This window comes from Poecilia mexicana, unplaced genomic scaffold (genome assembly GCF_051168715.1).
Source record: "Poecilia mexicana isolate PSO_F unplaced genomic scaffold, ASM5116871v1 scaffold_13, whole genome shotgun sequence".
Taxonomy (NCBI): Eukaryota; Metazoa; Chordata; class Actinopteri; order Cyprinodontiformes; family Poeciliidae; genus Poecilia; species Poecilia mexicana.
Genome location: NW_028263382.1, coordinates 15,089,308 through 15,103,637, shown reverse-complemented (window position 1 = coordinate 15,103,637; position 14,330 = coordinate 15,089,308). Strand labels below are relative to the sequence as shown.

General features: G+C 39.5%; 1 protein-coding gene across 1 annotated transcript; it reads right to left on the bottom strand.

Annotated features, from left to right (window-relative positions):
- Window positions 1-5,313: 5,313 nt before the first annotated feature.
- Window positions 5,314-12,882, bottom strand: itm2ca (integral membrane protein 2Ca). Its single transcript, XM_014980833.2, has 6 exons — window positions 12,434-12,882; window positions 8,849-8,992; window positions 8,569-8,757; window positions 7,305-7,415; window positions 6,435-6,585; window positions 5,314-6,349 (listed from the first exon to the last, which is right to left on the bottom strand). Exons 1-6 carry the CDS (start codon window positions 12,524-12,526, stop codon window positions 6,258-6,260), a joined length of 780 nt encoding a protein of 259 aa, XP_014836319.1. The 5' UTR covers window positions 12,527-12,882; the 3' UTR covers window positions 5,314-6,257.
- Between the last annotated feature and the right edge of the window lie 1,448 nt (window positions 12,883-14,330).

Sequence of the window (14,330 nt, the reverse complement as noted above, 5' to 3'; positions counted from 1 at the left end):
TTTCCAGCAACGTCTGTCCTTGTGCATTAAATAAGATATAACCCTAAACAAAGTACAAAGCAATAGCTTACAAAGCAATACAAAACATAGCAAAATTACTCATGAAACACCATATATTATTAGATTTGTCTAAACTATATGTTAAAATATGATATTTGTAAAGAAAACACAGAGCTGATTCTAATACATAACCACAGTCACAGTAATAGAAAAAGGGGGAAAAAGCTCAGTTTCCGGTTACTATGGTAACCACCAACTGTCAAGAGCAGCACAGCAGAACTTAAAACACTAATAAAATGTCTGTAGAAACAACCTGTTGACTAAACAAAGTAAATTTAAAGAATAAATAAACAAATTTTGGTAACACTTTATTTGAAGGGGTGTGCATAAGACTGACATGACACTGTCATAAACATGACATAACCTGTCATGATCATAAAGAAATGACAGTTGTCATGAAGTGTCATTCGGTAAATAATAACACTTTTAATGCAAAGTTGCTCTAAAAGTTGTATTAAAAGTCCATTAAAAGTGGCAACTTTGCATGATTTTGTAAATTAAGATAATTTAATGCAAAGTTGGCATTTTTAATGGACTTTCAATGCAGCTTTTTGAGCAACTTTGCATTAAAAGTGTCATTATGAATGACACTTCATGACAACTGTCATAAACATTCATAAAGACTTCTTTATGATCATGACAGATGTTATGTCATGTTTATGACAGTGTCATGTCAGTCTTATGCACACCCCTTCAAATAAAGTGTTACCGAAATTTTTGACAAAATTCACATCTATAATATTTTTTTAATTAAACCCTGTTACACATGTACTGTGGAGAAGTTAAGAAGGAGGTTAAATTCAAAGATCAACAGGGATTCTTCAACATTCGGCTTAACTGATGCACAGACATGGGGCTGGGAAACAAGATCCTCCTTTGTTCAGCAAAGTCCATGCCAACAAACTCAGCAGTTTGAAGGTGACTAACCTGTCATGCACAACAATTGTTTATTTAATTAGATCATAACCGTGCAGCAGTTACTGCTTTTGTATTGCTTAATATGACATTGTTCATCTCTTTTGTGGGTGTTTGAAATAAATTGTCTGTAGTATTAAGGGTGCTGTTTTTTTCTGTAACTTCCTCAGTAGTTGAACCAGCAGCTCAAGTCCCAGACCATCACCAGATGGAGGGCCAGCAGCATAAGCCCACAGCAGACTGTAAGGATGGATTACTTCAGATTTGAAATGATCCAAAACAAATGGCTGCAAGCTTAGCAGAATTCATCCCTCTATTGCAGTGCAAATTTAGCTGCTAATTCAGCACACACCACTTTTTGAGTGCAACACCACAATTGCTCTTTTTGCAGAGCAAATATATCTGATGAGAGAAGTGGAAAGCTGATGTCAGATAATAAGTTCAAGCTTAAGTCAATGTCATATGAATGCAAGAAAGAAACCTAGGTGCAGAATAAAAATGAAAAGTCATGTGTGGATCAAATGGGTGTGAACACGTCTTATTCATATAGGGAAGAGGTTGTCCTATCAATCAATCAATCAATCAAATTTTATTTGTATAGCACATTTCAGCATCAAGGCATTTCAAGGTGCTTTACATAATTAAAAACAAAATAAAAACAGCATGTGATATTGAATAAACAGTAAGAAAGAGTAAGCTCCTACTTATGGAGCTAATCCTTTGGATAATGTCTTGATGAGAAAAGGTTCACTCTGGTATTTAAAAGGACACTAATTTGCTGTGTTAAGGCAATATAAATGGTGAGGTTTAGCAAGATCATTGCTTTGCAGAAACAGTATTTCATGCTCGCGCAGCTACCCACCAGTAACCTTCTAATAATGTTCAAGAACTCCAACAATGCAAGTGAAGTGTGAAATTCTAATTCTAATTTTCTCTCTCTCTCTCTCTGAGCTTCCGTCTATGGCAGAGCTGGTCGCTTGTTGAACTTTCAGAAGTTACGGCGGCTGTATTGTACCACAACAAAGGGAAAATAATGCAGAAAAACAGGTGAAGAACAACTCAAAACCGCTCGTATCCTTCTTGTTACTGTCTCTGCGCCAGCTCTACTCATACACATACACACATTGTAGCAACTGGCTGACAGACAGCTCTACAAGCCGACAGAGAAATTACATTAAAGTGTGCACATCAAACCATGGAAACAGTTATCGTTCAAAAACAGAACATAAGCCCACCAAGCAGAACAGCAAGTGCATTACAGTATTATGTAATAACATGGCAGGCACCTCTTATTCTTCACCTCGGTCTCTTTAATATTTATTTTTGTTCTGTTACAAAAATAACAGAACAAAAAAGTAAAGGGAAACTACTTTTCCCTTTACATGACTGGTGTAACCCAAACACTGTTAACACATGGGCTTGGTGAGGCCTTTTAAAATGCAGCTTATGGAAAATTTCAAAAATAAAAGCTTCATTGTTTCTTGTTCAATCTCTACATATTAAGCTTAAAAAAGGGTTCAATGGGATATTGTCTTAGGACCACACATTCTAATGATAGGGTCAACATGCTAGTAGTTCATCATGCTACTGCTTGCCCACACACTAGAGCTAGCATTTCAGCTAACATTGCCATTTTATATAGGTTTTATACATACTAAATTATGTCAGTGTTGGTCAGCATGCTGTTGATAACCCACATCCTACTGGTAGTGTCAACATGTTACTTGCTCTACATGCTAGTGATAGCCCTCATGCTTATAAGGCTAAGCCAAATTCTTGGCTTAGTCTTATAGCTAAGCCAAGAATTTTAGATGATTATTTTTTTTTTATTTATTAGCTACATTTATCATACTGAACGTAGTAAATGAATGTAAGTCAACATGCTAGTGATGCCTCCCTCCCATTGCTACAGGAATCAATTAAGCTAAACTTACCATTTTAGCTAACTTTAGCTTATAAACTAATGTTTGCACACTGAATGGAGAAATTTTATTTAAGTTAACATGTTAGTGATAACCCTCATCCTACTACTTAGTATCAAAATGCTAGTCACTCATTATTCTAGTGATAGGAATTATGCTATTTTTGTTCTGTTATTTTGTACCTAAAATAAGCATTTTAGCTGATTTTTTATTAGCTCCAATCATACTGAATGGAGTAAGTCAATATACATCAACATGCTGGTGATACCACACATCCTACTGACAGCATTTAAGCTAACCTTAGCATTTTGCCTAATTTTAGTTTATACACTAGTGTTAGTTTACAGAATGGAGTAAGTATGTTAGTCAACATAATAATGATTCGGGTCTGATCAGAACGCTGGCTTCCAACCGATACGTGCGATTTGGCAGGTCCCTTTTAAGTTTCTTCAGAAGTGTTCCAGTTTTGTTATTACTAATATGAACACTGCTGAGCAGAATCTACAAATCTGCTCAGCAAATTTGCTCTACAAATTTTCAAATCAGGTTAGATTGTACTCAGATGTAAGCCACCAAGAGCAGATGTCAGGCAACATATGGACTCATAAAATGGACACTAGAAATCAAGACGGGATTTCTTGTGGCTTCCTAAACAACAAGGTCTTGATTTGTCATCTCTGATTTTGAGCGAACTTATGGGGCTGAATAAGTTCCTTAACCCTTGTGCGTGCAAGAACTGAGGCAAACCAAAGCTTCAGCTGATGCTACCTACTAGTTTGGCAATGAACAGACACAGTGCAGCCTTTTTTCAGCAGGCTCACACTGTTGCTCTCAGGACTTGAGTGACAAATAATAGCAGAGTCATATTAAAAACACTGAGGCTGTGCCGTACAATGTTTCCAATATAAGAGAACTATTGTTGGAGCCTGGAGGTCAGGGGAAAAGTGACAGGATGAAACCCACAGAACTATTACAAATTTTGATTTGCAACGATTTTGTATGTTATGAGATTCTAAACCATGGGGACCGTGTCAGAAAGATCCTCCAGTCTACCAAAACACACTTTGATGTGACTCTGTAACTCTTTACTAGGACAAAAAACATCTCTGACACAGGAAGTGGCTGTGCTTCAGAACAAGCCTTTGGTACAGACATGTACAAGGAAATACATGTAGAGGCTGAACTGAAAAAGAAAGGACTAAGGAATATAAAAAAGCAGTTTACCTGTGAAGTCTCAGAAGAGCTTGTTGAAGATGTCTTGAAACAGCCATTGAATCCTTAAAGGATAGGTTTGCAACACCGGTGGAATGAGTTCCAGATTTGGAGTGCTTCTCAATTTCCAAAAAGTGGATGATCAGGAAATGTGCAAAGAGTACAACAGCCTCTGCAGGACATCATACACTGGAGATGAAAGGGAGATTGATGCAAAGGAGCTCACTGCACTGTGCAGATCAAAAACTCACCAAGCTTGCCTTCTGATAATATGACTTCTCTTGATCTCCTCACTTTCATCCACAAAAAACATTTGGAAGGACAAGAACTGTGTCCCAAGAGTTACCTGCATTCTGCCTGTGAATGTGGCGTTAGTAGAAAGGAGCTTCTTGAAGCTGGAGCTCATCCGGACCCACCAAAGGTCATCCACAGAACAGGAGTACCTCAAAGGTCTTCCAATAATCAGAATCAACCATGAGATGGGCAAGTAGCTATCACATGAGGACATCATTGATGACTTTGCAAGTAAAAATGCCAGGAAGCAGACATTTTGAGGATAGTATTTTACTGTGAATAAACTGTCATGTACTCCATTTTTGTTACTTTGTAGAGTTTGTCAGGTATTATGCTAATAAGATTGAGATTTTATAAGCATTTAGTGTTTTTATTGTAGCACTTTAAAATTGATATTGGCTTGTTGTATTTTCTGATTTAAAGGAAACATTTTTTCTTATTTACTGTCCTAAATCAATTACTCCACAGTATGAAGGAATAAATAAAAGGGAACAAATAGAAGGGGGCCTAATACAGAGCCCTGTGGCACCCCCTTGTGGACTGAAACAAATTAAGAACACAGAACACGAGTTCATGTACGGAGATGGTTACTGAGGTAATATGAAAACTTTGCCAATGGTTTCCCAGAGTCAGAAGTTTTAAGATATAATAAATTATATCCAGTAGGTGGTGCTGAACGGTCAGAATGAAGTCTTTAAGACAAAACGAATACACCTGCAGGCAAAAACATAGAAGCAGCTACACGTCATATAATGCAGTAATCTAAAACAATATGTTGGGATTTGTGAAAAAGTAAGGCAGTAAATGTAAAATTAGGTTACTTCCTCTCACAAAATTCCAATTTGAATTATGTTACAAGACAAATAACCTAATTTTTATAATAGATTCTTTAAGAAAAGGAGAGCCAAACTCTCAGTTTAGTCATTTTTATTGAATTCACAGACAGGTGACATTTGGCAGACAAACTATACAGATCAAAGTTGTCGGGTAATGTGCTCCTTTCATGTCTTTTTGACTTTAGCCCAGTTTCTGATCTGGTCTAAGGCTTTAACATCATTTCATCAAAACACTAAGGTTTTCTCTTCTCTCTTATAGATAAACCACATGCAAGATAAAACCATGTTTAATGAAAAATTAATTTGGCATACTTTTCAGAAATATTTAAATTAAGAATGAGATGTGCGTCTTCACATGGCTGACTAATGGAACATCTTAAACCTAATATATGCAGTCTAAGTACTAATGCAGTGTTCTCTGCATTTTACATCATGATGGGGCTTTTGAAAAAAAATGAAAGGCATAAAAAGGAGCAAGAAGCATTAGGCATATAAGAAAAGATGCAAGCAAGCAACTAGCAGTTAAAAGTTTTACATTTCACAGAACAGAAAAATATTTGATTAACCACTGAAATTCCAAAGGATGACGTTTGTTGAGCGAAGTAAGACTTTGTGCTCCTGGTAGCTGATCATTAGTGAAGCTAAAACACAAATTGACCTCCAGAGCTTTAGGAAAAAGAAGCACTGCCACCTTAATGACACGTGGATACAGTAACCATCGCACACAACAAATCCCCACAGAGGTAGAGGAGAGATGTTGAAATGAGCTTTTATTATTGGCTTAAGGAATTGCTACATGGAAAAATCCTGTGATAAAACAAACAGTTTAGTATTGCATCACCACTTTAGGGGTAAATACCACTAAAATAACAGCAGCAACAACAAAACAGATAGTGGAAAACCATATTTATCCAAGAACAGCCGTAGTAAAGTGCAACTAAGATATGATCAGATCCACCGGAGGGATGGGGGGTGCTACAGTGGCTGGGGTAGTGAGTGGAGATGTGCAGTCAGGTGTTTACGCCCCGTCACAGATCACCGTCTCCACCACGAACGTGTTCTCAAAGTGGCGGATGTGGTGGCAGTCCTTCGCCTCTCGCTTGTTGAGGCCTGCAAGGAGGAACGCAAAACGGACAAGTCAGTAAAAAAAAAATTGGCTCTGGTTTCAGAAACGCTTCTTCTCATCCACACTTACGTCTGCGGGTGACGCGGCGAGTCAGGCGGTACGTATCCTTCCCGTTGCACAGGCGGTAGATGAAAGGCCCCAGCTGACGCATGTTGTGCACTTTGCCGGTCACCACCATCTCTTCATGGATGATGTAAGTCTGAGGCAGGTATGTTCCCTTCTGAAAGAAACAAAAACAGAGGAAATACCGCAGGGGAATATAGTTACCAAGGGGATTATAACAAGGAAAAAGATGTATGATGAGTTTTCATGGCTGTGTTAGCTCATGTAAACAGACAAATTCAAAGAGGACTTATCATGCAAAGTCCACTTTTTGTTCCTCCATTTGCACCTACTGCCTCTAAAAACAGTCCAAGCACCAAGTAAGTCACAATTGGTAGGTACTGCCACATTACCTAGCAACTCAAGTAGAACTACAGCATGTTTGGTCAGCTGGATTTTTGCATGCGCCGTACAATGGCTGCTGGAAACAACTTGTATTTTGTCATTTTCTTATTATTCAGAAACCACTTCCTACATCCTTGATGTATGTGCAGGAGGATCTGCTTCTTAGACGTAAAGATTTATAGTTTTACAATTGCGAATCTGTTTGCAGCCATTTTCACATGTACAAAGTACGAGTGTAAACATTGAGCTGTTGGGCGTGACCAGCAGATTATTTTTATTTAAAGTGATAGAGACCCTAAAACAGATGGAAGGAGCTCAAAATAAGCAGAGCTGACCAGACTAAAGTTTTAACTGCGAATAATTTGGTTCAAAAAGATGTAATGAACAAGTTTTGTGTAGCCCATGGACCTAGCATAATAACATGTCCCCTTTAACATGAAACACTGCAGGCTTCTGGGACGTCAGACAGGTTGACGATGACAGCGGCGTTACCTTGACGTTGATAAGAAGTTCCCAAAGATTGCGAGGAGGCATCACAATGGTGGTGTTCAGCTCAATAACGTAGCATTTGTCCAAAGCAATATCATGGTAGGCGGTTAATCCCTGGAAAAGGTAAGAAGTAAACAATATAATCTACATTTTTGGATTTATTTTTTAATAGGCCTATGATATGGAGAGATGAAACGTGTGGAATTTTTTATTTGAGCTAAAGCTTTTCAAGCCATCACGTCCAAAAAAGAAGATTTTCGTTCAGGAAAGCCTTTATTTCCACCTGAAACATGGTGCCTTATAAAAGTATCAACACCCCTTGAACCTTTTCACCCATTTGTCGAGTTTGGATCACAAAATTCAACGTGTTTTATACTGATTTCATTGTGGTGATCAGCAGCACTGCTCTCACAAATCACTGTTTGGATGCCATACTTGTTAGGATTTTATAGTTCAAATTCCATGCATGCGATTCCAATAAAATATCTGGTCTGCAAGATGGACTTCCACTGACCTCAATCCCCAGTATCGATGCACGTTTTCGTGTTTGAGATGCTAAAGCTCAAAGACACTGATAAAGACATAGTGATAAAAGGAGAGAACCAAATCAAAGGGTCAGAAAGCGGTTTGTTAGTCGTCCCAATATGGACTCTCACTTAACACGACAGGTCTGAGAAGATATGAGGAGGCTGGTGAAACTTGATAGGAAGATGGAGTCAAACAAGGAAATACTGGAAGAAAACCTGCTAAAAATTGTAAAGACTACACTCAGGGGGCTGTTCAACATCCAGGAGGCAACGACCCAAACCATGCAACCAGAGCTTCAGTGGCCACTGAAATACTGAATCTAGTCAGAGTCAGTGTAGACTGACTAGATTTAGGTCTAGTCAGAGACCGAAATCCTATTGATAATCGATTATAAACTAATGTCATTGTGCCTGACTTTTGCGAGAAAGATTGAGCAAAGTTTTCAGTCTGTTTTGAATCAGGTTAGCTGAAAACAAATGCAGACGGTAAAACTGTGTAAAAGAGAAGAAAAAAAATAATTGAGAAAACGTTACATGGGTGTACATATTTTCACAAGGCACAGCGCTTGGAAAGAACAAGATAAAGGGAAATCTAGTAATCACTTAAAGGGACATTACACTATAAATGCAGCATATGTCTGTCTGTGTGTGTGTGTGTGTGTGTGTGTGTGTGTGTGTGTGTGTGTGTGCGCGTGTGCGTGTGTGTGTGTGTGTGTGTGTGTGCGTGTGTGTGTCCTCACCCTGTGGAAATCATGGATTATATCAGCAGGATCACTCCCTCCAAAGTGAGGCACGGGCACAGTGATCTTCTCATAATTGTCAGAAAGGTAGATGCCGACATTTTCCTCCAGCTCCTGGCGTCCACGGAGTGGCGCGTAGACGGAGTCTTCAAAAAGGACCCTGCAGTGAAACAGGTTCTCCTCTGGCATCTGCGCGCGCACACATACACACAAAGATTAACATTCACATCAACAAATCGGTTCAGGAGCCGATCTTGGAGGAATTGCAGAAGAATCTTACATGAGGTATAAAGTAGTAGCGATACACGTAGATGGAGGCCAGAACCAGACCGGCCATGAAGACCACCAGGCCGAACGTCAGGCAGCAAAGCCCGTTGAGGGGCGACTTCTTGGGGCGCAGCGGCAGCACCAGCTCATCCTCATCCTGGAGGGAAGAAAAGGAAAAGTAGAGATGGTTTGATGAGAGATTTGAGCCACATTTTACCCAATTTAGATTTTTCCTCAAGGACTTTTTTTCCACCCCTAGACCTCCTGGTTGGAGCAGCTAATCATTAACATTACAAGAAGATGCAACATCACACATTTTGTAAAAGTTTTACTAATTTCAAAACAAAAAGAAAATTATTGAGCATATTATATTAGCACTTAGCACAATGGTGCCCACATTTTTGCCACAGGCCAAAATCACCAAGTTCAAAGAATTTTATTTGACTTTCCAATTAAAAATACAAAGCTATTTGACAAACCAAGCATGTTACATTTTAAGGAAACAAAGTACGTTGAGAGGTCTGTAAATCATCTGAGACATAAACAGTTTTTGCGCCTGCTGCCTTAAAAGAAAGGCAAACAGTTTCCCAATTTTTGGGTGGAGGTTGTTTGTTTTTTTGGGGGGGTGGGGTTTCTTTAGTAACAGTAACAACAGTGTATAGGTCACTTTTTATTCCAAATATTTACTGCATTTAGCCAAACCGGTGTGTTAGGGGGCGTTTACACGACAACGATCCAACAAAAACGGCACTTTTGTTCCGTTTTTGTTGGATCGTTTACACGATAATGTTCTAATTACGATCTGTGTTTACACAGTAACGGCACACATCGAAAACGTGAAATGTCCTGCCACACCACTAGTTGGTGCTAGATTCTTTGAAACTTAGGTGCACATGCGTAAAAAAGGAGTTGTACCTGAAAGCTGTTACAACTGTTAAGATGGCAGCTACGTAGATTCATTTTGTCCCCCCAAAATAAGTCGATGCCCCCCTGTTAAACTAGTCTGGAGCCGGGGCTGGTCCGTAGTTCTCTACATAAGAGCGCTGAACAAGCAGCCGTGTATTTTGCCACCTGGGCGGTACGGTGTGGTGAAGAGACGCTGAGGGAACCGTATGTGATGGGGAAACAATAACACCAGCATTGTGAGTAGTTTCTTCTTCTTCTGTGGATTGTAGGAAGCAGCTATGTTTTGCGTCATACTGACGAACACATCCGTTTTCTCTGTTTACACGACAACGGAAAACGGTACGTTTCAGAAACATCGCTCTCTGGAAGCCGTTTTCAATCTGTGCCGTTGTCAGAGAAAACATTCGGTGGTTTCGTGTAAATGCACGCTACAAACGCAACAAAACTCTTCCGTTTTCCCCCGAAATCGTTGTCGTGTAAACGGGGCCTTAAAGTTGAGTAAAAGTCACTGATTCTGTACTACAAATGTAAAGCAAAAGTAAAAAATACGTGCAAGTAATAGATACTTGGCGTTGTCCTGAACGTTTTACAGCTTAAAATAAGCCACTAAAATTTCACTGTTAAGCACCTTTTGCTATCCAATTATTTATTACTTAGTCCAAAAATAAAAAGCTTCACACTGTGTTGATGCTAAATGGCAAATCAAGCAGAAAGGGTTGAGCTTTTCATATGCTGATGTTGGAAGTATTATTTTAGCCACAGATGCATCCAGTGTACACTAAAACAAAAAAAAAAGCTACTATTGCATTTTAGGCGATAAAGTGCTTATTTTCTTATTTAAACTAAATAATTGGATCATGTTTTTATTGAACTTTTAATGTACTTCTAATATTGTATAAAAAAGGCTTCAGTGACTACAGAAAAAAAATCTGCAGAATGTGCCCGTTTCTACATCAATCATCAGAACAATTGATGGAATAAATTGTTTACTATAATAATCCTTAGTTGCAGACCGAGTCACAACTTCCATAAAAATAGTGTTTGGGTAGGCTCGACCTGTGAGCGTTTAGCATACATCGTTTAGAGAAAGTTTATGGTTAGCTAGTCAAGGGTCAGGGTGAAAAATCCTCTGATTCTGGATTATAGGAACATTTCTTGGTGCATTTCTAAGCAAACATTTCCAGTTACAAAAATGATGCTCAAGAAGAGAGCTTGGAGGCAGCATCCTTTCTTCCCACTCTTCTACTCAAAGACGATGCGCTGAAAATAGTCTGAATCAAACAACTGCTTAAAAAAAAGAAAAAAAGAAAAATTGAGAGATCCACAAGAAATGAAACGCTGCATTTCAAGCAGGAATTATCAAGCACGGCTCCATTCAGACAAAGTACTGTCATCAAGCCTGCTAAAGCAAACCCAGACTGGGATGGTGGTGAGTAATCTGCCAAAGCCGCCTCCAGTCTCGCAGTCCATCTGCTGGTGCCACGCGCCTCAACCTGTGTGGGCAGAGTGGCACTACATGCTCAGAGCGGGTCTTCCACTCGCAACCGTAATGATTACCTGCAGAAGTGATTCAGCGCCGATTGTGGAAGTGCTGCTGAGTGATTGCAGCAGGTAAACAACAAAAGGTGGCTATTCCTAGCCGAGGAAATGAGGGGAGAAGCAAGCAGGCAGCTCTCAGAAAGGAACATCAAAAGCAAACGACTATTCAGTGAGCTCTAGGGGGAATCAACACAAAAGACTTGGAAGCAGTGGCTTTGTTAGGCAGTACAAGGTGCCATCAGTGCAGCATCTTCCACGGGGTTGATGTTCCCGTCTCCGGCTGTTCTTCAAGGAAGCATTTGGAGAAGGAACACAACAGAACAGGGCATGTGCGAACACACTTTTCTTTGGGATCTTTGTGTTCCGTCGTCTCACTGAGGGAGGACAGTGTCTCTTTCACACCAGCTGACAGCGTGACACACCAACAGGCCTGTCCGTCCTCCGTTCAATACTTTTGGAACATCACAGGAGGACGTCGCAGAAGCAGCTCTGTCCTTCTGTCAGATCCACTTCCTGTGTCAGCGCAAGATCTTATCCACGCTGTCTTGCATTGCAGACCATCATCCTCAGAGCTCTGTCATGTATCATTGATGGAGGGAAGGATGCAGCCACAGCAAAGTTCAGGACTCCCTGCTCTGCCCGCTTTGTCAACTGTAACAAATTATTTTTGCATGCACTGCAAGATTCTGCATCCCATCTGCCATTTTGATTGTCAAAGCAGTTTTTTCCTTCAACTTTACCCTTTTCCATTAAAACGTAAGGTTTGCACTTTAAAACGTCACTGATGGGAGGAGGGGGTGACGGCAGCTAGTCTCTTTTATAAAAAAAAAATCCAATCAGTTCTGAACAAAGTGTGCATGTGAAAATCTTAAAAAATAAAAATAAAAAAAAAACTTGCATGAAGCGGAAAGGGGAGAAGTGGCGCCATGCACCAGCAGATGTAATTCTGTTTGCAGGCAAATGGCGATTGATGCAAATAAATAAATAAATAAATGTGCAGGAGTGCAGGTGCAGGCGGGTTTGCACCAACCGCAGATCGCAGTCTGGACAAAGCGGACATCGCGTTACATAAGACAGCAAAGGACAAAGTGTTAATGTGAGATAAATAAAAATAAAATAAAATAAAATAAAAACAGTATAAAGAAGGTCTCACCATCGGACGGGGGATGAGGATTTCCGTCTTGTCGCCGTCATTCTCCTTGTCCACTTTCTGTCCCGCCACAGGCTGGAAGCTGATCTTCACCATGGCTCACGGTGTGTGCAGGTGACCTCACCTCCTCCTCTGGGCTGTCTCTCGGAGAGGGGGGGTCGATGCTCGGAGACCTGGGTCAAATTAATCAAGTCCCACCAAACAGCGTCTGCAAGGCCGCCCTGCTCTCTTCTCCCCACCGTGGGGCCGTTCAGCTGATTTTGTCTCTCTCCACCGGAAGTGCGAGTGGCTGCTTTTTTTTCCCTCATCCAATAAATTTGGTTCTTAAAGGACCAGTCCGGAGTTTTTTTTTCTGTTCTTTTTCCTTACAGTTGAGCTCCAAGAAATAAAACCATATTAAAAGGCCAATAATTATTGCTGTAATGTTCGTATTTTGTCTTCTTTTCCATCCGTACGGTCACCGACGGGGACATTTTAAACGCACAATTCTAGGTAGCAATAATCACATAACAACGGTGCATTAGTCAGACCCTGCTAAATGGGTCACATAGGAAATCTATTTGCAGCTCCTCTCTGCTCCAAAGACAGCTGTAAAACGCCTGTCAGAGCGCCAGCATTGCCATCATTTGCAATCTGATCGGATTTATAAAAGTACGATCACGTGGTTTTGATATTCAGTTGTCCTGCTGTTGTGCAGGACACTTTCCCACCAAGACCACAAACTTTGATGTAGTTCATAAATCAAAACAAAACTGTTCAAAGATGTGAGATGGTAGGGGAAGGACGGTGTTTGCAAAGTAACAGATGTTTTGGGGTACACCTGTACTGCATAAATAAGTATTTTCTAGCACGACTTCATACTGCAAAAAGATAAAACTGACTATAACTTTTCAGCAAGAGAGGGGATTAGCACACTTGAAATAAGATAAAACTAGATTATTGACTTGAAACAAGCTCCTATATCCCAAACTACCAGAAAAGAGGCATTAAAAGCAATTAAAATAATTAATTAAAATTAAAAGAATTTCAGAAAATAACTTATTTTAATTGTTTGTGTAACTTGGGAAAAATATTTACTTCATCTTGCAGGTTTATTGTATTTTCGCCTTTCTGGAACTCAGGGAGGGTTTAGATAAGAACGGAGTGCTCCTCAGTTTTCAAGGTTTCAGAGGTTTTTGTCAACATAATGCTGAGCCAGAAACGCTGGTTCCCAGATTCCCTGTGAGAAACTTTGTGACAAGGTTCATATCTGAAGGTAGTGACTCTAATTAGAACAGGACAGACTGAACAGACACTGAGCATATCTGCTTGCTGTTCTCCTTATTGCAAAAAATAAAGTGGTGTTTGAGTGAAAAATAGTCAACTTCTCCCTGGAAAGTAAAAGTGACAGTTCATTAGGAGAAACTCCTGTTTTCTTCATTTGAATATTTTCCATTATCACCCCCTAAAATCCTGCAGGTGGACCCTGGGTCTGGCTGTAAAAATGATTACAACGGTAATTTTCTTCTCTTTCCTCTTTTAGCACAGTATTCTACAATATAGAAAATATTTACTTGTGATAGATTAAGTATGTTAATACTGTAAAGGCCTACTTAAAAAATAAAGACTGACATAAAACACTCTACACAAACTTGTAAACTACAGGCACACCTCCAAAGATTGGAGTATTGTAAAAAAAAATAAAAAAAAATAAAAATGTTGAGTATTTTCTTCCCGTCATTTCATAAAGTGAAATATATATTACATAGATTTAATACACAGCGTGAACGTTTTCATTCTGTGTAACTATTATGGCTTATGGACAATAAACCAGACATTTCTGTCTAAATAATTTTTATAACAATCTTACCCAAAGTTCCACTTTAGTGAGACACGAAATGTTTGTTTTTTTGTCAATAAT